Raw genomic sequence first — 25,048 nt, 5'->3', positions numbered from 1 at the left:
TGAATGCATTCCCTTGGGGCAACCCATATTTCTCGGTCAGCGCTCCCAGACTCGCGAACTTCCCATCCACAAATAGATCTTTCAATTGCGTTATTCCTGCTCTTTGCCACATTCCATATCCCCCATCCATTCCCCCCGGGGCAAACCTATGGTTGTTTCTTATCGGGGACCCCCCCAATGCTCCGGTCTTTCCCCTATGTCGTCTCCACTGTCCCCAAATCTTCAGTGTAGCTACCACCACCGGACTCGTGGTATAGTTCCTCGGTGAGAACGGCAATGGGGCTGTCACCATAGCCTGCAGGCTGGTCCCCCTACAGGACGCCCTCTCTAATCTCTTCCACGCCGCTCCTTCCTCCTCTCCCATCCACTTACTCACCATTGAAATATTAGCGGCCCAATAATACTCACTTAGGCTCGGTAGTGCCAGCCCCCCCCATCCCTACTACGCTGTAAGAATCCCTTCCTCACTCTCGGAGTCTTCCCGGCCCAAACAAAACCCATGATACTCTTTTCTATCCTTTTGAAAAAAGCCTTCGTGATCACCACCGGGAGGCACTGAAACACAAAGAGGAATCTTGGGAGGACCACCATCTTAACCGCCTGCACCCTCCCTGCCATTGACAATGCTACCATATCCCATCTCTTGAAATCTTCCTCCATCTGTTCCACCAACCGCGTCAAATTTAGCCTGTGCAATGTGCCCCAATTCTTAGCTATCTGGATCCCCAGGTAACGAAAGTCTCTTGTTACCTTCCTCAACGGTAGGTCTTTTATTTCTCTACTCTGCTCCCCTGGATGCACCACAAACAGCTCACTCTTCCCCATGTTCAATTTATACCCTGAAAAATCCCCAAACTCCCCAAGTATCCGCATTATTTCTGGCATCCCCTCCACTGGATCCGCCACATATAGTAGCAGATCATCCGCATATAAAGATACCCGGTGTTCTTCTCCTCCCCTAAGTATTCCCCTCCATCTCTTGGAACCTCTCAGCGCTATCGCCAGTGCAAACAGTAATGGGGACAGAGGACATCCCTGCCTTGTCCCTCTATGGAGCCGAAAATATGCCGATCCCCGTCCATTCGTGACCACACTCGCCACTGGGGCCCTATACAACAGCTGCACCCATCTAACATACCCCCTGAAATATATTTTTAATGGCGGGGCACTCACCCAGCATTCGCCGCGAAATAGAATGTGCCCTATCCTCACTACAGGAGGCGCTTCCACAGGCGCAGGGGTTGCGAATGGATCACGCGCAGTGTTGGGATCCGAACAGCACATGCGCAAGATGGGCGCTCCAGATGCGACGCGGTAGCCATTTCGGTTCTGTCATTGGATAGAAACTGCGGATTGTAGGAAGGTAACAGAGGCAGCGGAGCGGGTGGAGAAGCTGCATAAACACCCAGTGGAAGGTTAGAGACTGGAAAAAGGCAGCTCTTGGTGTTATTTCAGCGTCAAACAGCCGTGGCAGCAGCTGCGATGTGGCAGCTTCAGGCCCCGAGTTAACGGCCGCCATCTTTATCGGGGGCAAAATGCAGCAGGGTGTATGCGCGGTGATCCTGGCCCAGGAAGCAGGAGGAAACAATCAGAATCAAAGACAAGTTGCAGTGCAGGAGGTCATTCGGCCCATCTTGTCCACGCCAACCCATACCTAATGCCAGCTTCCTGCACAGGCTCCAAAGCCCTGTAGCTTAGAGCACTTAAGGTGCAGATCCAGGTACTTTTAAAAATAGTTTACAGCCTCAGCCCCCACCCGGGCAGCGAATTCCAGACTCCCAGTACCCTCTGTGTAAAAACACTTCTTCCTCCATGTCCCCGCTACACCTTCTACCACTTATCTTGAATCTATGTCTCCTGGTTCTAGAAATCTCCACCAAGAGAAACAATTTTCTCCTGTCCACTCTATCTCTTCCCCTCATAATTTTGTACACTTCAATTAAATCACCCTCAGCCTTCTTTGTTAACATAGAACATACAGTGCAGAAGGAGGCCATTCGGCCCATTTAAGCCCTCACTTCCATCCTATCCCCATAACCTAATATCGCCATAACCCAATAATCCTCCTAAAGTTTTTTTTTTGGTCACTAAGGGCAATTTATCATGGCCAATCCACCTAACCTGCACGTCTTTGGACTGTGGGAGGAAATCGGAGCACTCGGAGGAAACCCAGACAGACACAGGGAGAACGTGCAAACTCTGCACAGACAGTGACCCAGCGGGGAATCGAACCTGGGACCCTGGTGTTGTGAAGCAACAGTGCTATCCACTTGTGCTCCCGTGCTGCCCTGGAAAATGCTGTGTTGCCAGGAAAATACCCCAACTTATCCAATCTCTCCTTGTAGCTGCAATTTTCTAGCTCTGGCAACATGCTATATTGGTAAAACATCTTTGGGTTGTCTTTAACTTCATTTGCTAATCTTTTTTTCATCTCTTTGATTTCCTTTTTGTCTTCATCCCAGCACATTATATACTCCCCTAGGCTATCTGCAGTGCTTTATTCTTTATGCCTATCGCACGCTTTCTTTTTCTGTTCGATCTTCCCCTGTATTCCTCTAGACAACCAGGGTCGTATAGATTTGGCAGTATCACTCTTATTTTTGCTGGAACCATGTCTAATTTGTACATTTAGGATCTCTCCTTTTAGTGCTTCACACTAGTTTTCCACAGATTTATCCTCTAGCAATGCTGGCCAGCCTACCTCAGCCAAGTCCCTTCTCATTTCTGCAATATATATCTTCCCAGCTTTTTACTCCTTTTCCATGGTAATACTGAACCTAACTGAATTGTGATCACTATCCCCAATATGGTCACCAGCTGTCACTTCACCCACTTGCCCTTCTGCTTTCCCCAGGACTTGCTCTAGAATTGCATTTCTTCTTGTTGCATTTGTCACTAATTGGTTGAAAAGATTTTCCTGGATACACTGCATGAATTTATGTCCCTCAGTTCCCCTTCTATTATTTGTTTCTAAGTGGATATTGGGATAGTTAAAGTCTCCTACTATTTTTGCCCTCTTGTTTTTACAGGCAGAAATTTGCCTACATATTTGCTCTTCTATCTCTCTTTCACAATTTGGGGGTCTGAAGTATACTCCCAGGAGTGTGACTCCCTTTTCTATTTCTATGTTCAACCTCTAAAGCCCAGTTTGTTGGCCCGTTTAGTATATCATCCCTTCCCTTAAGGGACGGGTTTAGCACAGTGGGCTAAACAGCTGGCATGTAATACAGAACAAGGCAGCAGCGCAGGTTCAATTCCCGTACCGGCCTCCCAGACAGGTGCCGGAATGTGGTGCCTAGGGGCTTTTAACAGTTACTTCATTGAAGTCTACTTGTGACAATAAGTGATTATTATTTTTGTAATTGATTCTTCAACCATTAGTGCTACTCCGCATCCTTTTTTATCTCCCCCTCTGTTCTGCCTGAAAACTCTGTATCCACAGATATTGAGCTGCCAATTTTTCCCCTCCTTTAGCCAGGTTTCCGTTATAGCAATGACATCCTGCTGCCATATGCCTACCTGTGTTCTTAACTCATCTACCTTGTTTGTAATACACCTTGCATTGAAGTATAAACAGTTTAACCCCACCATTTTCCCTTGCTGGAGTCTTTTAAAACTTTGCTTCTCCTGTAATTCCAAGTCAATCACTACATCTTTTACATCACTAGCTAATGTTCTACCTCCATTTTCCTGTTCTGAATTTGACCTATCTGATCTGACTCCTGTGATCCCATCTGCCTGCCACACTGGATTAAATACTCCCCAACAGAACTAGCAAGAACATTGGTCTCAACTCTGCCTGGGTGCAAGCAGTCTGGTTTGTACAGGTCCCACTACCCCAGAACCTGTCCTAGTGCCTCAAGAATCTGAATCCCTCCTGGCTACACCATCTCTCCAGCCATGCATTCATCTGATCTATCCTCCTATTCCTGCTCTCTCTCGCGTTTGGAACTGGGAGTAATCCTAAGATTACTATATTTGAGGTCCTGCATTTTAGTTTATCTCCTAACTTCCTAGACTCGGCTTGCATATATTCACCCCTTAGTTTACCTATGTCGTTGGTGCCAACATATACCAAGACCACTAGCTGTTCACCTTCCCTCCTCAAAATGACCTGCAGCCGCATCCTGGACCCTGGCATCAGGGAGGCAACATACCACCCTTGATTCACGTTTGCGGCCAGAGACGTGTCTGTCTGTGCCCTATCTATTGATAACCTTATCACTATAGCCCACCCATCTTTCTCCCACCTATGAACAACAGAGCCACCCACGGTGCGGTGGATTTGCTTTCCCTTGAGAGGCCATCCCCCGAACAGTATCCAAAGTCGTATATCTGTTTGAGAGAGGGATGATCACAGAGGACTCCTGCACTGCCTTCCTGTGTCTTTTCCTGTTCCTGATGGCCACCCATTCACTTTTTGCTTGTGCAATCCTCACCTGCGATCTGACCACCTCGCTAAACATGCTATCAACGACCTCCTCAGCATCGCGCATACGCATGAGTCCACACGGAGCTCCAGCTCTGAAATCCGGTTCGCTAGAAGCTGCATTTAGACACATCTTTTGCACATATAGTCACCAGGGATGCTGGAAAGATCCTTAATTTCCCACATATCATGGGTCTGAGGTCTCCTGCCACGGTGTCCCTCTTGATTAAGCTAGTTACTCCCTGAAAAGAAAAATTACGTTAGCTAGGAGCCTTATTTACATTAGCTAGGAAATAACACACTTAACGCTTCTAATGTAGTTGTATGGTACGAATCTAAATTCCTTTTTATTTATTTTTAGTCCCAGCTAAGCATTAAACAATGAATTTGATTAAAAGATTGAAAATACTCAACAGGACCTACTCACCGTTCAGCTACTTTGGTTGGTCCCATGCCATTTTCGGAAACCAAGAGAAATGTTTCTCTCTTCGCAATTTGTATCCCAGACTGACAGTGTCTGTAAACCTATTTTGCAGGATTTGAGAAGATAATTTGCAAACTGGAAACTGAAATCAAATATCACATGGAAACCTGACAGAGTCACTTATTTCATCCAGGATATCATTGACCTTTGAATGTAAGTTCCAGGTTGTTACCACTCCGTGCATAAATTTGCCTCTTTGCATCTCCCATGAATTTCTTGCCAAAAATCCAACATCAGTATCCGGTAATCCTTTCAGATCAGCCAATGGGAACAGATTTTCTTTATCTACCTTACTAAATGGAGGAAACTCAAAACCTTAGAGTTTTGACACCTGAAAGCGTGGCCATCAAAGCTGCAGCAATTAAAATCGGAAAACTTCGGAGGTCGTAATTTGAGGAAGTAAAGATATTTCTGAGGATTGTGAGGCTGAAGGATATTATAGAGATGGGGAGTGTCGAGACCATGGAGAAACTTGAATATATGGATGAGAATTTGAACATTTTGGTGCTTCTTAGCATAGAGCCTTTGTAGACCAGTGAGCACAGAAGTGATGGGTGAACAAGACTTGGTGCGAGTAAACACACAGGCAGCAGAGTTTTGGGCGAAATCAAGATTGCAGGGGGGGGGGGGGGGAATGTGGGAGGATGGCCAGGAGTGCATTATGATCGTTAAGTCTAGAGGTAACAAAAGGAATGGATGGAAGTTTCAACAGCAGATCACAGAATAATAGTGCAGAAGAGCCCATTCGGCCCATCGAGTGCACTGATGCATGAAAAGTACCTGCCTATCTAATCCATTTGCTAGCCACAGCCTTGAATGTTATGACGTGCCAAGTACTCGTCCAGATACTTTAAAAAAAAATGTTTATTCAAAATTTTCAACCCAACATTCTAGAAAGAAAGGAAAACAAAATTAGGGGTACATAGGAAATCAAACAAGGATACATTAACCCCATTTAACCAAAAGATACAAAAGTGGGGAAAACACCCCCTTTTAACAAAAATATAAACCAACCCCCCCCCCGTTTGCTGCTGTTTCGACCTCCACCTAACGCTCCGCGAGAAAGTCTAGGAACGGTTGCCACCGCCTGGAGAACCCCTGCACAGTCCCTCGCAAGGCAAACTTTATCCTCTCCAACTTAATGAACCCTGCCACGTCATTGATCCATGCTTCCACGCTCTGGGGCTTTGCATCTCTCCACATTAGTAGGATCCTCCGCCGGGCTACCAGGGGCGCAAAGGGCAGAACTTCGGCCGCTTTTGGCTCCTGCACTCCCGGCTCATCCGATACCCCAAAGAGTGCTATCCCCCAGCTCGGCTTGACCCGGGTGTTCACAACTTTGGACATAGTCCTTGCAAAGCCCCTCCAGAACCCCTCCAGCGCCGGGCACATCCAGAACATATGGGCGTGATCCGCTGGGCTCCCTGCACATCTCACATCTGTCCTCCACCCCAAAAAACCTACTCATCCTCGCCCCCGTCATATGCTCCCTATGTACTACTTTGAACTGTATTAGACTGAGCCTGGCGCATGAGGAGGAGGAATTGACCCTGCCCAGGGCATCAGCCCACAGTCCCTCCAGCCCACAGTCCCTCATCCAGCTCCTCCCTGAGCTCCTCCTCCCACTTGCCTTTCAACTCCTCCACCGAGGCCTCCTCCGCTTCCTGCAGAAGACCTTGCCTTCTCCTACCCATACACCCGAAATTACCCTGTCCTGAATCCTTCGTGCTGGAAGTAGCGGAAATTCCCTCACCTGCCGTCTCACAAACGCCCTCACTTGTATATATTGAAAAGCGTTTCCGGGAGGCAACCCAAATTTCTCCTCCTGCGCCCCCAGGCTAGCAAAAGTCCCATCTATGAACAGGTCCCCCATCCTTTTAATTCCTGCCCGATGCCAACTTAGGAACCCCCATCCATCCTGCCCGGCACAAACCTATGATTGTCCCGTATCGGGGATCAAATTGAGGCCCCCACCTCACCCCTATGTTGCTTCCACTGCCCCCAGATCTTCAATGTCACTGCCACTACCGGGCTCGTGGTGTACCGCGTCGGCGGTAGTGGCAACGGTGCCGTCACCAGCGCCCCCCAAACTAGTACGCCGCCTCTAGCCTCTTCCACGCCTCCCCCTCTCCCTCCATTACTCATTTACGGATCATCGCCACATTAGCTGCCCAATAATAACCACACAGATTCGGCAGCGCCAGCCCGCCCCTGTCCCGACTGCGCTCCAGAAACACCCTCTTCACCCTTGGGGTCTTTCTCGCCCATACAAACCCCATAATACTCCTGCTTACCCGCTTGAAAAAAACCTTGGGGATTAGGATGGGCAGGCACTGGAACACGAACAAGAACCCGCCAGGGAAAGTGGCAACAGATCCCATCTCCTAAAGTCTTTCCTCATCTGGTCCACCAACCGTGTCAAATTAAGCTTATGCACGACCCCCAGGATATCCAGGTATCGAAAGCTCCTCTTCGCCCTCCTTCCTGGCCCCTCGCATGCACTACAAAGAGCTCACTTTTCCCCACATTGAGTTTGTAGCCCGAGAAGTCCCCAAACTCCCTAAGGATCCTCCGCCATCCCCTCCACTGGATCTGCAATATATAACAGGTCATCAGCATACAACGACACCCGGTGTTCATTCCCTCCACGGACCAACCCCCTCCAGTTCCTAGACTCCCTTAATGCCATGGCCAGCGGCTCAATTGGCAGCGCGAACAGCAAAGGGGACAGGGGACACCCTTGTCTCGTCCCCCGGTACAATCTGAAATATTCCGATCTCCGCCGGTTCATAGACACGCTCGCCACCGGGGCCCTGTATAACACCCTGACCCACCCTATGAACCCTTCCCCGAACCCAAACCTGCTAAGCACTTCCCATAGGTACTCCCACTCCACCCAATCAAAGGCCTTCTCCTCGTCCATAGCCGCCACCACCTTCGCTTCCCCTCCTACCGAGGGCATCATAATCACTTTCAGGAGCCTCCGCACATTCGCATTTAACTGCCTGCCCTTCACGAACCCCGTCTGCTCCTCAGGTATCACTCCCGGGACACTATCCTCACTCCTCGTAGTGAGGAGCTTCGCCAGCAGCTTGGCATCTACGTTAAGGAGTGAGATCGGCCTATACGAACCGCACTGCAGTGGGTCCTTATCCTGCTTGAGAATCAGCGAGATCAGCGCCCGAGACATTGTCAGGGGCAGTGTCCCTTCCTCCCTCGCATCATTGAAGGTTCTCACCAGCAACGGGCCCAACAGATCCACATACTTGCTATAAAATTCAACCGGGAACCCATCCGGTCCCGGGGCCTTGCCCGCCTGCATGCTCCATAATCCCTTAACCAGCTCCTCCAGCCCCATCGGGGCCCCCAGGCCAGCCACTTGCTCTTCCTCCACCCTCGGGAACCTCAGTTGATCTAAGAACCACCGCATCCCCTCTCCCCCTCCGGGGGCTCGGACTTGTACAGGTCCCCATAGAAATCCTTAAATACCTCATTTATTTTAACCGCACTCCGCACCGTATTCCCCCCTATCCCTGATTCCTTCAATCACCCTTGCCGCCTCCCTCTTACGTAGCTGATGCGCCAGCATCCGACTCATCTTCTCCCCATACTCAGACACCGCCCCCTGCATTTTCCTCCACTGAGCCTCTGCCTTCCCCGTGGTCAATAAATCAAATTCCGTTTGGAGGTTCCGTCGCTCCCTCAGCAGTCTCTGCATAGCTCCTGTGCACCCTTACTATCTCCCCCACCAACCTCTCCCTCTCCATCCTCTCTCTTCTCCCTGAGAGCCCTAATTGAAATTAACTCTCCCCTAACCACCGCCTTCAGAGCCTCCCAAACCACACCCACCTGCACCTCCCCATTATCATTGGCCTCTTATATCTCTGAATGCACCCCCGGACCCGCCCACAAACCTCCTCATCCGCCAACAGTCCCACATCCAGGCGCCACAGCGGGCGCTGGTCCCTCTCCCCCCCCCCCCCCCCCCCCAAATCCCAACTCCACCCAGTGTGGGGCGTGGTCCGAAATCGCTATAGCCGAATATTCCGTTCCCTCTACACTTGGGATCAGTGCCCTGCTCATCACAAAGAAGTCTATCCGTGAATAGGCCTTATGTACATGGGAGAAAAAAGGGAACTCTCTGGCCACCGGCCTGGATCCACTCCCCCCATCTGGTCCATAAAACCCCTTAGCACCTTGGCCGCAGCTGGCCTCTTACCCATCCTTGACCTGGATCGGTCCAATGCTGGGTCCAGTACTGTATTAAAGTCCCCCCCATTATCAAGCTCCCCCTTCCAGATCTGGGATCCGACTCAACATGCGCTTCATAAACCCTGCATCGTCCCATTTCGGGACATACACATTCACCAGTACCACCCGGGTCCCCTTCAACCTACCACTCACTATCACGTATCGACCTCCATTATCCGCTACAATATTCAGCGCCTCGAACGACGCCTGCTTCCCCACCAGTATTGCAACCCTTCTGTTCTTCGCATCCAGCCCTGAATGAAAGACCTGCCCTACCCATCCCTTTCTCAGCCTGATCTGATCTGCCACCTTCAAGTGCGTCTCCTGAAGCATAACAACGTCTGCCTTCAGTCCTTTTAAGTGTGTGAACAACCGGGCCCTCTTGACCGGCCCATTTAGGCCCCTCACATTCCATGTTATCAGCCGGATCAGGGGGCTACTCATCCCCCCCCCCCCCCCCCCCCCGACTAGCCATCCCCTTTCTTAGGCCAGCCACGTGCCGACGCCTCCCGCACCCTCCAGACGGCGAACCGCCGCCCCGACTCGCCCTTTTACCTCCAGCTCCCCTTCGGTCAGAACAGCAACAACCCAGTTTCCCCCCCCCACCCCAGCTAGACCACCGTCTAGCCCCCTTGCTCCCCCCATTGTCATCCAGATACTTTTTAAAGGATGTGAGGCAACCCGCCTCAGGCAGTGCATTCCAGACCAGCACCACCCGCTGGTAAAAAAGGTTCTTCTCAAATCCTCTCTTAACCTCCTGCCCCTCACCTTGAACACTCTTATATCTGACTCTTCAACTAAGGGGAATAGCTGCTCCCTATCCACCGTGTCCGTGCCCCTCATAATCTTGTATACCTCGATCGGTCGCCTTTCAGTCTTCTCTGCTCCAGCAAAAACAAGCCAAGTCTATCCAACCTTTCTTCATAACTTAAATATTCCATTCCAGGGAACATAAGAACTAGGAGCAGGAGTCGGCCATCTGGCCCCTCGAGCCTGCTCCGCCATTCAATGAGATCATGGCTAATCTTTTTTGGACTCAGCTCCGGCCCGAACACCTTAACATCCTGGTGAATCACCTCTGCACCCACTTCAATGCAATCACATCCTTCCTATAATCTGGATGCCAGCATTGCACACAGTACTCCAGCTGTGGCCTCACCAAAGTTCTATACACATCCAACATGACCTCCCTGCTTTTCTAATCTATGCCTCGATTGATAAAGGCAAGTCTTCCTTATGCCTTTTTCACCACCCTATTGATCTGCGCTTCTGCCTTCAGAGATGCATGGACAAACATGCCAAAGTCCGTTCCCAGTGTCAGGACATTCATTGAATACTTCCTTGTCAAATTCCTCCTTCCAAAGTCTATCACTTCACATTTTCCGTCTGTCAGTTTTCTGCCCACTTGACTATATCTTCCTGTCTCCCAAGACACACAACCTTACTGTTAAACACCCGGCCAATCTTTGTTTCATCCAGAAATGTACTGATCCTACACGTCATCTATGTTGTTTATATAAGTTATAAATAATAGGGGACCCAGCACTGATCCCTGTGGTATGCCACTGGACACTGGCTTCCAGTCACTCAAGCAGCCATATGTCATCACCCTCTATCTCCTCCAGCTAAGCCAATGTTGAATCCACCTTATCAAGATCCCATGTATCCCATGTGCATTTGCCTTCTTTATAAGTTTCCCATGTGGGACCTTGTCAAAGGCTTTGCTGAAATCCATGTAAACTACATCAACTGCACTATCTCATCTACACACCGGGTCATATGCTGAAAAAATTCAATCAAATTTGTTAGGCATGACCTCCCTCTGACAAAGCCATTCTGACTTTTCCTGATCAAACTTTGCCTCTCCAAGTGGGGATAGATTCTCTCCTTCAGGATTTTCTCCAATAGTTTCCTTACCATTGATGACTCATTGGTCAGCAGTTCCCTGGCTTATCTCTACAACCTTTCTTAAATAGTGGGACCATATTAGCTGTTCTCCAGTCCTTGGGCAGCCAAAGAGGAATTAAAAATTTGGGTCTGAGCCCCTGCAATCTCCTCCCTCGCCTCACACGCCTGGGACACGATTCATCCGGACCTGTGGATTTGTGCAGTTTTAATCCTGCCAAAACCTCCAATACAAAGAACAAAGAAAAGTACAGTACAGGACCAGGCCCTGCGGCCCTCCAAGCCTGTGCTGATCATGATGCCCTTACTAAAAACAAAATCTTCTGCCCTTACTTGATCTTTATCCATTTATTTCCTCCCTATTCATGTACCCATTCAGATGCCTCTTAAATGTTGCTAATTTGCCTGCTTCCACCACATCCTTTGGCAGCATGTTCCAGGCACCCTGGATTTCCCCTACGTTTACCAGCCAGAATTTCTCATTTGCCCTCTTTGCTCTTCTAATTGCTTTCTTAAGCTCCAACCTGCATTTTCTGTACTACATTAATGCCTCTGCTGATTTGTTCCCCTTGTACTGATGAGCTGAGACTAGGTGGAGTCAGGCAATGTTAATGAGGTGGAAATATGCGCTCTTATTGATAATGTTGATATGCGATTGGAAGCTCATCTTGAGTTGAAATAATTCACCCTGGTTGCGAACAGTCTGCTTCAGCCTCAGACAGGTGCCAGGGAGAGGGATGGATTCAGTGACTGGGGAGACAGCTTCCTAATCAGACCTGAAGACAATGGCTTCAGTTTTCCTCATATCTAAATGAAGGAAATTGCTCTCATCCAATACTGGATGTCAGACAAGTCAGGACTTTGTGTAACTTGATAGAAACGTGGTATTGATGGTGATTGTGCAGGTCTCTCAAATTACCAGATTCATTCAGCTCAATGTCACAACCTGCCTTTGTGTTTTTGAGCACCTCTCACCCCCATTTTCCTGTTTTAAATCAATTTTGCAGAGCATTAGAATGGGGAGGATATGCAATCCAGAAACTGAAACCAAACATTACATCAAGATCTGACAGAATTGTCAATTAATTGTAACCTGATTATCATTGGATTTTGAACATGGAAGGAAAGAGCACCGTTCACAGTGGAGAGAAACCGTACACATGTTCTGTGTGTGGACAAGGATTCAGCCGATCATCTGGCCTGTGGAAACACAAGCGCAGACACACTGGGAAGAAACTGTGGAACTGTGAGGATTGTGGAAAAAGGTTCTATGACAAGTTCAGGTTGGTAAATCATCGGCACACTCACACCGGGGATAAACCGTTCAGCTGCTCCGTGTGTAGAAAGGGATTCATTACTTCATCCCACCTGCTGGAACACCAGCGAATTCACGTTGGGGAGAGACCATTCATCTGTTCCGAGTGTGGGAAGGGATTCACTCAGTCAGCCCGTCTGCTGCAACACCAGCGAGTTCACAGCGAGGAGAAACCTTTTCAATGTGCAGACTGTGGGAAGTGTTTTAAAAGTTCTGGGGAACGAATGCGCCATCAGCATGTTCACTCTGATGAGAGACCGTTCAGGTGCTCTCACTGCGGAGCTGGTTTGAAGACATCATATGACCTCACTGTTCATCAGCGCAGTCACACTGGGGAGAGGCCGTTCACCTGCTCTGAATGTGGGAAGGGATTCATTACCACATCCCATCTGCTAGCACACCAGCGCACACACACTGGAGAGAGACCATTCACCTGCTCCAGGTGTGGGAAAAGATTTGCTCGTTCATCCACCCTGCTGCGACACCAGCGATTTCACACTGGGGAGAGGCCGTTCACCTGCTCCGAGTGTGGGAAGGGATTCACTACTTCGTCCAACCTGCTGAAACACCAGCGACTTCATTAGTAATGACACTGAGTAGATTTTCCTGTTAATAATATCCAGACTGAACCATGTTCATTGGGGTCTATTTCTGCCGATGGTAATAAATATGGGCTGAGTTATACATGCAAACATTCTGGATAATGGTCAAATAAATTAGCTTAGCTTTAAACACACTGTGTGATGAGTCTTATTAAGATCTCTAACACAAGTTAGTTTCTGTTGAAGTGCTCTTCCCCCTCCAACTGTCTCATGGAACTTCCTGTCACTAAGATTGAGACAATCTGATCAACTGCCTCTGTGCTTCCCTCCCTTCCACTATCCCACCAGGCAAACTGGCTCTGAAATTATCCTTGTCTGAGCCCTGAACCCCAAACTTTCTCTATTTTCTCTCCCATCTCCCTGCATGCCCTCTCAGTGCTCATCTTGTCCATGAGATCCAACTCCTGCTCCATCGACCCTATTCCCACTAAACAGCTGATCACCCAACTTCCCCATGTTCACTGATATTGTTCAAAGTTCTTTCTGTTCCTCTGTCAAATCTATCATCATTAGCCCTCACTCAAAAACAAAGCTATGACTTCACAGTAGTTTTATACATCTAATGCCCCCTCTCCAACTTTCCTCTTGTCTCCTCATTCATTCAATGTGCTCTCACTTTCCAAATACTGGGATTCTCAGTCAGGGTCAACAGGGTGGGATGTGTTTTGGAGACAGGATGTCCCAGTTCTCCACCCTGGTGGAGACAGGTGCAGGATTCTCTGGTGGCTAACGACGAAATCGCGAAATGCGATTGGGCGGAGAATAGATTCCAATGCCAAAATCGCGCGGGCAACGATTTGACGCCAAATTCGTCACCTCAACAGCAGTGTCAATGCGGTCCGAAACGCAGGTACAGCAAACACCGTTTGCATGTAATTAGCAGGCCTGATCCGGCATTCTCCTGTGCCTCTGCAATTCTCCACCTCCAATGGGCCCAGTTCCTGATGCCGTGATTCACTTGTGTCTTTAAACAATGTGAAACCGGCATCATGGCTGATGAGGGAGAGAGAGTAGGTAGGACACAGGCACAACTGTGGGTGCTGGGCCGGACACTGGCTGGGGTGGAGTGGGATGGGGGGGGGGGGGGGGTGGAGGCAGTGCCAGGACTGGAGGAGGAGGGTGAAGGGGAATGGGCCATGTGGCCGGGGTGACCCCCCAAGGAACTGAAGTGGTGTCCAGGCACGGACATCCATTGCCGCGACCTGCAAGGCAGCCATCTTATTGCGCACCCCACTGACCACCCACCTTGGCCTCTGGATCTGCAGTGACACCGGCCGTATTGGTGCATCCACCCCACCCTCCGCCATACCCCCCCCCACCATTACCCGTCCGCGGGGCATCAGACTGTCCGCCCAAGCTCAATGCCCATGGTAGTCACTATGGGATGCCAGGCATGGGCCGCAGAGCGTATCGCTGGAAAGGGCAGTGTCAGCCATCTGTACCCCTGGCATGTGGAACAGGCCCAATGGTGCTGGCCACCGACGGGACTAGGATTGCGGGGAGTAGAGGGGGCAGAGCACTTAGTGCCAACTGGGCCACCATGTAGCCCTGTGGACCTGGTTGGGCACCATGCTAACATGTTGGCCTTTCACCCCCTGCAACAATGGGATATTGGAATTCAGCCAGCAATGGTGGCCTTCTTTTGGTCACCGCAGCCCTGGGGGATGCCCTGTGGCTGTACAGGCTGGCGCTGCTTGAGGACTAGGAGGAAGCTACAGCCGTGGAGCGTGCAGCAGCAGAGCATGCCACATAGGGACAGGAATCAGTCGCCCAGGATTGGGAGAGCTGTCTGTCCAACAGGCTGAGGAGGAGGAGGTGCCAAGGAGGTGTTGCATGAGGCCTTGTGTGTCCCAGCAGCATGATCGAGCGGTGCTTCAGCCTCCTGAAGATGCGGTTCAGATGCCTGGACCAATCTGGAGGGGCCCCCCAGTATGGTGTTGGGAGGGTCGTGCACATCATGGCACCTGCTGCGTCCTGTACTACATCCCGCAGCAGAGAGGTGATGTACTGGAGGAGGAGGAATGCCAGTCCTCATGTCATAATGAGGATGCAGAGGAGGGGGAAGATGGGCAGGAAATGGAGCCCAGGCAGGTACGGGAGGCCGCACGACGTGTTCTCCAGGGCCAACGTGCACGAGATGCTCCGATCGCCTCCAGATTCACCAACGGGGAGAGGAGGGGGAGGACTGGCCTGGGGCACGGACATCACATCCCACCCCCACACACACCCACCTCCGGGCATCCCCTCGCCTGCAACCACCCTTTGTGATACATACATGCCAAATCACGGGGTGCAGGCCCTGGCTTGGCAATGTATTTGTAAAGCCTCAGATACTTTCGATCAGTTACCTAATCAGAGGTTTTACCTAGGTGTCTTTAATAACGAGGAGAACAAAGTGCGAACACAAATTCAAGTTCAGCAATATTTATTTACCACAATTAACCCATAAATTACGCACCTAATAATACTCCAGAGGTACCCAAGGTCAGTGTATACGACCCATAATGTGACAACGTATATACAGATTTGTGCCCTAGCACCGAGAACTAAACTGCATGCATGCCAATTTAGCTAGTGTTTAACTTTCTGGTCTTACGGGCCCCAAGGCTATGTCCTGGTGGATCCGCAGAGAGTACAGCAGGAGTGGAGCGGCCTGCTGCTCCAGTACCTCCCCTGTGGGAGTCACCGGCATGGGCCCCATCACCTCCTCCCTCAGGGTGCCCAATGGACCCTGGACCATTGGGCACCCATGGGACCGGGGTGTGAGCAGAGCTTTTAAAAAAAATAAATTTACTGTACCCAATTCATTTTTTCCAATTAAGGGTCAATTTAGCATGGCCAATCCACCCAACCTGCACATCTTTGGGGTGAAACCCATGCAAATACGGGGAGAATGTGCAAACTCCACACGGTGACCCAGAGCCGGGATCGAACCTGGGACCTCGGTGCCGTGAGGCAGCAATGCTAACCACTGCGCCACCGTGCAGCCCCTAGTGAGCAGAGCTAACCCTTGGAGCTCCTCTGCCACCTGGCACTGTCAGTCCTGGAGGCCTGCTGTGGTATCGACCAGGGTGCATGCTCGTGGCCATGGAGCTCTAGGAGTGGACCATCTCCATCTGGGACTGCGCCATCTTCTTCTGCGACTGGGCCACCTCCCTCTTGGTCTTCAACACATCGGCCAGCGCCTGGACAATGCCGTCGCTGATCTCAGCCATGGTCCGCTGTGACTGGGCCACACTCAGAATTACCGCTGTAATTTCCAGGTGGCTGTGGCACAAGGTTGCTTGCGAGTCGGCAACCCTGTCCTGGGCCTCGGCCAGCACATGCACAGGTCTTGGACATGTTGATCCATAGCCAAAAAAACATTGTCTCAATGCCTCCACCGTGGACGCCACCCATGCGGTGTTGGCCTGGGTGGCATGCATGGTCGGCACTACCTCCTGCTCCTGCATGCGGTGGTACTCCTCCAACTGCTCTTGCAGGTGCTAGATGCTCGCCGACAACCCCTCATGTAGTCCCTGGCTCTGCGACTGCATCTCCGCAATCGGTGGGACTGTCCGCTGCAGAAGCCCAAGACTTGTCTGCATGGCAGCTAGTTCCTGAGGTCGGCCTGCCCTCCAACCGTCTGACCCCTCAGGTGTTCCTATCTCGCCCTTCTGTACTGGATCAGCTGTGTGGTGCGCACCAGATAGTGTCCCAGGAGCCTCTTCACTAAAGTGCCCAAATGAGGTGCGTGTCTAATAATAATAATCTTATTATTGTCATTACATTAACACTGCAATGAAGTTACTGTGAAAATCCCCTAGTCGCCACAATCCTGAACGCCTGTTCGGGTACACAGAGGGAGAATTCAGAATGTCCAATTCACCTAACCAGCACGTCTTTTGCTACTCGTAGGAGGAAACCGGTGCACCCGGAGGAAACCCACGCAGATATGGGGAGAATGTGCAGACTCTGCAGACAGTGACCCAAGCCGGGAATCGAACAGGGGCTCTGCTGCAGTGAAGCAACAGTGCTAACCACTGGGCTACTGCGTCACCCCGTGTCTCTGCGATGGTGGAGGGTTTTGGAGACAGCTGTGACGGGAAGTAAGTGCCATCCTCAGACTCGAGCTTCGGGTGTCCTGCGTCTCGGGTGGAGGGCTGCCTTCTGAGCTGCTCTCATCGTCGGTGCTTGGCTCATGGGGGGGCTCGGGATGTGGCACTGGTTTAGGGCAGCGGGCACCAGATGGGCCCATCCCATCTCCAGCAGGTCCTGCAAGACACAAGACCCATGAATAGATTGCAGGATGTGGGGTGGGGGGGGGGGGTGGAGAGTGGGAGTGAGGGGGAGTAGATGGTGAGGGTCTGGGTGGTATAGGGTCTGGGTGAGGGACATGTGGGCGTGAGGAAGGTGTGGGGTGAGGGTGGTATTGGGGGGTGTTGACACACGTGTCACAGGGAATCACAACTCAGCAGGGTCTCACTTCCTTGCCCATGGCCGAACTCCACCCTGGCAACCTCCCTTTCCTCCGAGCTGGTGACCACGTCCAGGGCCTTCTGCTCTGCCACAGTGAGGTCTTTTCCAGTTTTCCAGTCTTTTCCTGCTCCCCTGCCGGGGGGGGGACGGGGGTGGGGTGGGAACAAGTGTTAGATAGTCTGACACATACAGCCCAGAGCTGGGTAGCTGGTGGCCTCAGTGGCCAGGGCACCTGGCCATGTCGGCCAATATGGGTGCCGGCATGTGGTGCACGGTGGCGGTTTGGCTGCCCTGTGGGCTGTGGGGGTAGATGCCAGGGACACAGCGCTGCCTACTCACCCTGGCTGCCCTGAGGAGGTTGTGCAGTTTTTTCCGGCACTGCTGGCCGGTGTTACCACGGGCGTTCACTGCCTCTGCCACCTGTGCCCTGCCATGGTGACCAGTGGTGGCTGGCAGCCTCTTTCCCAGGCCAGAGTAAAATGTCATCTGCCTCTTCTCCACCGCATCCAGAAGCGTCTCCAGCTTGGCGTCTATAAACCTTGGCACCACAGGTCTTGCTGCCATCCTGTTGGCTGGGAGTGCAGTGTGTTTATGTGGCTGCAGCTTGTCAAGCTCCCGAGTCTCAATCACGAAAGCAGCGAATCCAGCACCATTTCTCATTGGAATCAATTGTGTTCCATGTGGCACCTGTGCTAGTCCCTTAACAGTAGCTGAATCGGTCCAGGTGCAACGTGGTCTTTGCTGTCATGGAACTCCCCGAATCCTCTGCCGGCGTCAACATTTAAGAACAAAGAACAAAGAAAAGTACAGCACAGGAACAGGCCCTCCAAGCCGTGCCGACCATGCTGCCCGACTAAACTACAATCTTCTACACATCCTGGATCCGTATCCCTCTATTCCCATCCTATTCATGTATTTGTCAAGATGCCCCTTAAATGTCACTATCGTCCCTGCTTCCACCACCTCCTCTGGCAGCGAGTTCCAGGCACTCGGTGTAAAAAAACTTGCCTCGTACATCTACTCTAAACCTTGCCCCTCGCACCTTAAACCTATGCCCCCTAGTAATTGACCCCTCTACCCTGGGGAAAAGTCTCTGACTATCCAGACTTAGTCTCAGGAATGGAGAATCCAGCCCATGGTGTGTCAAGCCTTTTTAATATCGCTAACACAAGTTACATATGAACATACAAATGAAGGGCAAAAGTAGGCCACTCGGCCCATCGAGTCTGCTCTGACATTCAGTAAGATCGTGGTTGATCTGGTTTCAACCACAAGTCCACATTCCTGCCTACACCTGATATCATTTACACCCCATCTTGTCTTCCAAGAATATATCAACTTCTGCCTTAAAAATACACATAGACTCTGCTTCCAGCACCTTTTGACCAAGGGACTTTGAGAGAGTTTTCTCTGAGAGAGAAAACAATCTCTTCACCGCTGTCTTAAAAGCACGACCCCTTATTTGTAAACAGTGGACCCTAGTTCTAAATGTTCCCACAAGAGGAAACATCCTTTCCATAGCCACCCATCTTGACTCTAAACAGAAAAGTTCCCAGTCTCGACAATCTCTCCACAAAACTGAATTTCCTCAGTGAGCAATAATTTGACACACACGTTATATTCCGTCAGTCACTCAGTTCCCTAACTCACTACAGCCAAGATAAACGGGCTGATCGCCAGAGCTGAGTTGAGAGTCTCTGGCCTTGACATCAAGGAAGCATTTGACTGAGTGAGGCATCGAGGCGTCCTCTCCACCAAATGAAATTTCCTCATCGCTGGACATAATAATAATAATAATCTTTATTGTCACAAGTAGGCTTACATTGCAATGAAGTCACTGTGAAAATATATAAAACAAAAAAAGTGGCAAAGGTAAATATTGGTCCTTGAGAGGACGAGAAGGGAGATTTAATAATGGGAGATGAGGAAATGGCTGAGGAACTGAACAGGTTTTTTGGGTCGATCTTCACAGTGAAAGACACAAATAACATGCCAGTGACTGATGGAAATGAGGCTACGACAGGTGAGGACCTTGAGACGATTGTTATCACTAACGAGTTAATGATGGGCAAGCTAATGGGGCTAAAGGTAGACAAGTCTCCTGGCCCTGATGGAATGCATCCCAGAGATGGCTAGGGAAATTGCAAATGCACTCGTGATAATTTACCAAAATTCACTGGACTCTGGGGTGGTCCCGGCAGATTGGAAATTAGCAAGTGACACCACTGTTTAAAAAAGGAGGTCGGCAAAAAGCGGGCAATTATAGGCCAGTTAGCTTAACTTCGGTAGTAGGGAAGATGCTGGAATCTATCATCAAGGAAGAAATAGCGAGGCATTTGGATGGAAATTGTCCCAAAGGACAGATGCAGCATAGGTTCGTAAAGGGCAGGTCGTGCCTAACTAATTTAGTGGAATGTTTTGAGGACATTACCAGTGTGGTAGACAACGGGGAGTCAATGGATGTGGTATATCTGGATTTCCAGAAAGCTTTTCACAAGGTGCCGTATCGGGCAGTATGGTCGGCACGGGCTTGGAGGGCCGAAGGGCCTGTTCCTGTGCTGTACATTTCTTTGTTCTTTGTGCCACACAAAAGGTTGCTGCATAAGATAAAGATGCATGGCATTAAGGGTAAAGTAGTAGCATGGATAGAGGATTGGTTAATTAATAGAAAACAAAGAGTGGGGATTAATGGGTGTTTCTATGGTTGGCAATTGATAGCTAGTGGTGTCCCTCAGTGATCAGTGTAGGGCCCACAATTGTTCACAATTTACATAGATGATTTGCAGTTGGGGACCAAGTGCAATGTGTCCAATGTGTTTGCAGACGACACTAAGATGAGTGGTAAAGCAAAAATTGAAGAGGACACTGGAAGTCTGCAGAGGGATTTGGATAGGTTAAATGAATGGGCTAGGCTCTGGCAGATGGAATACAATGTTGACAAATGTGAGGTTATTCATTTTGGTAGCAATAACAGCAAAAGGGATTATTATTTAAATGATAAAATATTAAAACATGCTGCTGTGCAGAGGGACCTGCGTGTCCTAGTGCATGAGTCGCAAAACGTTGGGTTACAGGTGCAACATGTGATTAAGGCGAATGGAGTTTTGTCTGTCATTGCTAGAGGGATGGAGTTTAAGACTAGGGAGGTTATTCTGCAACTGTATAAGGTGTTAGTGAGGCCACACCTGGAGTAATGTGTTCAGTTTTGGTCTCCTTACCTGAGAAAGGATGTACTGGCGCTGGAGGGTGTGCAGAGGAGATTCATTAGGTTAATCCCAGAGTTGAGGGGGTTGGATTATGAGGAGAGGTTGAGTAGACTGGGACTGTACTCGTTGGAATTTAGAAGGATGCGGGGGGGATCTTATAGAAACATATAAAATTATGAATGGAATAGATAGGATAGATGCGGGGACGTTGTTTCCACTGGCAGGGGGCACAGCCTCAAAATAAGGGGAAGTAGATTGAAGACTGAGTTTAGGAGGAACTTCTTTACCCAAAGGGTTGTGAATCCATTGAATTCCCTGCCCAGTGAAGCAGTTGAGGCTCCTTCATTAAATGTTTTCAAGATAAAGATAGATAGTTTTTTGAAGAATAAAGGAATAAAGTGTTCGTGTGGGAAAGTGGAGCTGAGTCCACAAAAGATCAGCCATGATCTCATTGAATGGCGGAGCAGGCTCGAAGGGCCAGGTGGCCTACTCCTGCTCCTAGTTCTTATTATGTTCTTATGTAAAAGCCCCTAATCGCCACATTCTGGCGCCTGTTCGGGCACACAGAGGGAGAATTTGGAATGTCCAAATTACAGGGAGAATTTGGAATGTCCAAATTACCTAACGGCACGTATTTCGTGGGAGGAAACCGGAGCACCCGGAGAAAACTCACGCAGACCTCCGCACAGACAGTGACCCAGCTGGGAATCAAACTTGGGACCCCGCGCTGTGAAGCCACAGTGCTAACCACTTTGCTACCATGCTGCCCATACATGATGCTAGTTGGAGGATTGAGATCAGATTTTGGAAAATATTGTCAGTTGAGAAAAAATGGAGAGCGAACGAAATCAGAAAACCCAGTCTCCAGCTCTGTGAATCTTGGGAAACTCTTTGGAAACCAGAATCAGAAGAGAATCAAGGGTGAACTGTCTGACGGAGCAGAGAATCAAGGCACCTTTCCCTTTAAGACACTGGATATTGACTCTGATATTTCAGTGAAATTAAGTGATCTGAGACAGCGAACGGATTCTCGTTACTGCACATCTGGAATTCAAACCTAATATCAGCTTCGGAACAATCAGAATATTTGCTAACAGACACAACACCGAAAGGTTCGAAGGGAGACGGCAGCGGTTGGAGGAGAGCTGGTTCCCAGTGAAATGGATGGGTCTGATTAGAACTGATAGAACAATCATCAATCCGGAAGTGGCAATCTTAAGGTTCAACTTGCTGACACCCTTTTTGGATACCGCCTGGGCTTCTTTCTGCATCTGTCTCTGTGGGGCAATTGATCTGGGTTTGGCTGTAAATCATAGAATTTACAGTGCAGAAGGAGGCCATTTGGCCCATCGAGTCTGCACCGGCTCTTGGAAAGAGCACCCTACCCAAGCCCATACCCCCACCCTATCCCCATCACCCAGTAACCCCACCCAACACGAAGGGCAATTTTGGACACTAAGGGCAATTTAGCATGGCCAATCCACCTAACCCGCACATCTTTGGACTGTGGGAGGAAACCGGAGCACCCGGAGGTAACCCACGCACACACAGGGAGAACGTGCAGACTCTGCACAGACAGCGACCCAAGCCGCGAATCGAACCTGGGACCCTGGAGCTGTGACGCAATTGTGCTAACCACTGTGCTACCGTGCTGCCCGGTAAAGGGGAAGGTTGGTGCTTTGAGGCTATCGAGGGATGGAGTTTTCACTGTTCTCTCCCCATCAGCATTCACACAGCTTTGGGTTGTTGTTGGGGACCTGGGAACTTCCGTTTTGATGCTTCTGTCCGGTTCCGTACCGCGGAGCTGCTCGCGTACAAAATGTATCTGGTGACCCCTACATTACAGAAACCCAGTTCAAGGTCAAAGCGGCCGGCCTGGAATGTCGAGCCATGCAGACTGATTGCGATTCAGAACCTTGTTTTGTGGAAGGACCTCCCGGCTGGAAACCTTAGCCATGCCGTGGAGAAATTAACCTAACATCAGAATCATAAAATGACATTCGGCCCAATTTTTGACACTTTCTCCATAACTGTTCCATTTCCAACTCAAAATTTGATGTATTCCTGCTGATGAACGGAAGGAACATGAAAGTTAAGCAGGAATAAAACAGACGGGAGTGTGTTGATTTCATTTAACGGATAATCAATTCTGGGGACGTGTAAAGGAATTAACAGTGAACAATAGCATCGACAGGATTCAAACCTGCATGGGGAAATCCCAATGGATTTCAACCCCCTCACATTAACCACTGGGCCATGACTGTAGCTGGTGTGCGTGTGTTAGTGTGGTACACATACAATGACAGAATGTTACAGCAAAAAAAGGAAACATTCGACCGGGTGAGGCCACCCTGCATTTTACTCTCTTTGTTCCACTTATTGAGACACAGCACTGAAATATCTGCTGCCTTCAACCCATCAATAGGGGTTTATTGAATGGACTTAAATGACAAACTGGCTGATATTTTGGCACTGGTGTCATTCAAACCCATGCTCCCATAAAGGCTGGCATTTCAATCAAATGACCTTAGACCCCCTCAGCCACGTTATCACGGAAAACACAGCACATTGATTGTATTGAGTTAGAACATAATAATAATCGTTATTATTGCCACAAGTAGCTTACATTAACACTGCAATGAGGTTACTGTTAAAAGCCCCTCGTCGCCACATTCCGGCACTTGTTCGGGTACACACAGGGAGAATTCAGAATGTCCAATTCACCTAACAGCACGTCTTTTGGGACTTGTGAGAGGAAACCAGAGCACCCGGAGGAAACCCACGCAGATGTGGGGAGAACGTGCAGACTCCACACAGACAGCGACGCAACCCGGGAATCGAACCTGGGACCCTAGCGCTGTGAACCAACTATGCTAACCACTGTGCTATCGTGCCGCCCGATGGGGATAGTTCACACAGGAGGGACAAAATAATTATCCATTGACCATGAAACAAACCCAGGATGCAAAGGGGAAAACATCAAATCTTAACCACTAGGGAAGCTGATCGCAGCTTTTTCAATTAACTGCCAATCACCAGTTTACCCACAGCTTCTCCTCAGGTCTCTTGAGCCACAGACATGTTTCTCACCCAAAATGCTCTGTTTAGTTAACCATTTGACATCTGCCATTGAACTGCCCTGGCAGTTAAAGCAATGGCTCTGAACCACTGGACTACCTGGGCTCCACCATCACCAGCTCATTGTTGGCTTGTCCATCATTTATTATGTCAGTTAATCCATCCACACATGCTCTCGATTACAGACCTTCCCTTTAGTCATTTTAGTCAGAAAAATATGGAAATATTGAGGTCAGTTAATATTTAACGATAAACGCACCAATTACTGAATTTTTCCGTCTTTACTCTGAAATTAAAATCTTTTGACAATATTTGTGACCAGGATCCTTTTGCATGTGAGGTGAACGTGTGAGGCAAACACTAGTGTTACAACCCCAGTGGAGGTTCCAGAATCAGGACTATTCGATTTCCCGTGACCTCCTGGAATATGAACTACCCCCTTAAGACAGGCAGGCTTTCCCCTTTAAGGGGCGGGTTTCATAGAACATAGAACAATACAGCGCAGTACAGGCCCTTCGGCCCACGATGTTGCACCGAAACAAAAGCCATCTAACCTACACTATGCCATTATCATCCATATGTTTATCCAATAAACTTTTAAATGCCCTCAATGTTGGCGAGTTCACTACTGTAGCAGGTAGGGCATTCCACGGCCTCACTACTTTTTGCGTAAAGAACCTACCTCTGACCTCTGTCCTATATCTATTACCCCTCAGTTTAAAGTTATGTCCCCTCGTGCCAGCCATTTCCATCCGCGGGAGAAGGCTCTCACTGTCCACCCTATCCAACCCCCTGATCATTTTGTATGCCTCTATTAAGTCTCCTCTTAACCTTCTTCTCTCCAACGAAAACAACCTCAAGTCCATCAGCCTTTCCTCATAAGATTTTCCCTCCATACCAGGCAACATCCTGGTAAATCTCCTCTGCACCCGCTCCAAAGCCTCCACATCCTTCCTATAATGCGGTGACCAGAACTGTACGCAATACTCCAAATGCGGCCGTACCAGAGTTCTGTACAGCTGCAACATGACCTCCCGACTCCGGAACTCAATCCCTCTACCAATAAAGGCCAACACTCCATAGGCCTTCTTCACAACCCTATCAACCTGGGTGGCAACTTTCAGGGATCTATGTACATGGACACCTAGATCCCTCTGCTCATCCACACTTTCAAGAACTTTACCATTAGCCAAATATTCCGCATTCCTGTTATTCCTTCCAAAGTGAATCACCTCACACTTCTCTACATTAAACTCCATTTGCCACCTCTCAGCCCAGCTCTGCAGCTTATCTATATCCCTCTGTAACCTGCTACATCCT

At 49.5% G+C, this 25,048-nt stretch overlaps 1 protein-coding gene and 1 long non-coding RNA gene across 5 annotated transcripts in view; one reads left to right on the top strand and one right to left on the bottom strand.

The window, feature by feature from the left end:
- Positions 1 to 25,048, bottom strand: part of LOC140420841 (uncharacterized) — a 45,688-nt gene that overhangs the window by 3,246 nt on the left and 17,394 nt on the right. Inside the window, exons 2-3 of the long non-coding RNA XR_011946608.1 lie at positions 4,857 to 4,954; positions 4,440 to 4,671 (exon numbers count right to left, since the gene is read on the bottom strand). This is a non-coding gene — a long non-coding RNA (uncharacterized lncRNA). The remainder of the gene's footprint in view (positions 1 to 4,439; positions 4,672 to 4,856; positions 4,955 to 25,048) is intronic.
- On the top strand, positions 1,281 to 13,116 carry LOC140420839 (uncharacterized). 4 transcript variants are annotated; one of them, XM_072504913.1, is made up of 4 exons: positions 1,285 to 1,415; positions 4,791 to 4,871; positions 4,966 to 5,066; positions 12,077 to 13,116. In XM_072504913.1, the coding sequence occupies exon 4, from the start codon at positions 12,186 to 12,188 to the stop codon at positions 12,966 to 12,968; it is 783 nt and encodes a 260-aa protein (XP_072361014.1). In that variant the 5' UTR covers positions 1,285 to 1,415; positions 4,791 to 4,871; positions 4,966 to 5,066; positions 12,077 to 12,185; the 3' UTR covers positions 12,969 to 13,116. The 4 variants fall into 4 exon arrangements, with proteins under 4 accessions (XP_072361013.1, XP_072361012.1, XP_072361016.1 ...); XM_072504912.1 differs by lacking the exon at positions 4,791 to 4,871 and having other exon boundaries at positions 1,281 to 1,363; XM_072504911.1 differs by lacking the exon at positions 4,791 to 4,871 and having other exon boundaries at positions 1,281 to 1,415.

The sequence above is a fragment of the Scyliorhinus torazame genome, chromosome 5, assembly GCF_047496885.1.
Source record: "Scyliorhinus torazame isolate Kashiwa2021f chromosome 5, sScyTor2.1, whole genome shotgun sequence".
NCBI classification, from domain to species: Eukaryota; Metazoa; Chordata; class Chondrichthyes; order Carcharhiniformes; family Scyliorhinidae; genus Scyliorhinus; species Scyliorhinus torazame.
Note: the sequence above shows the minus strand (reverse complement) of the source record. Positions and strands in the feature narration are given on the sequence as shown.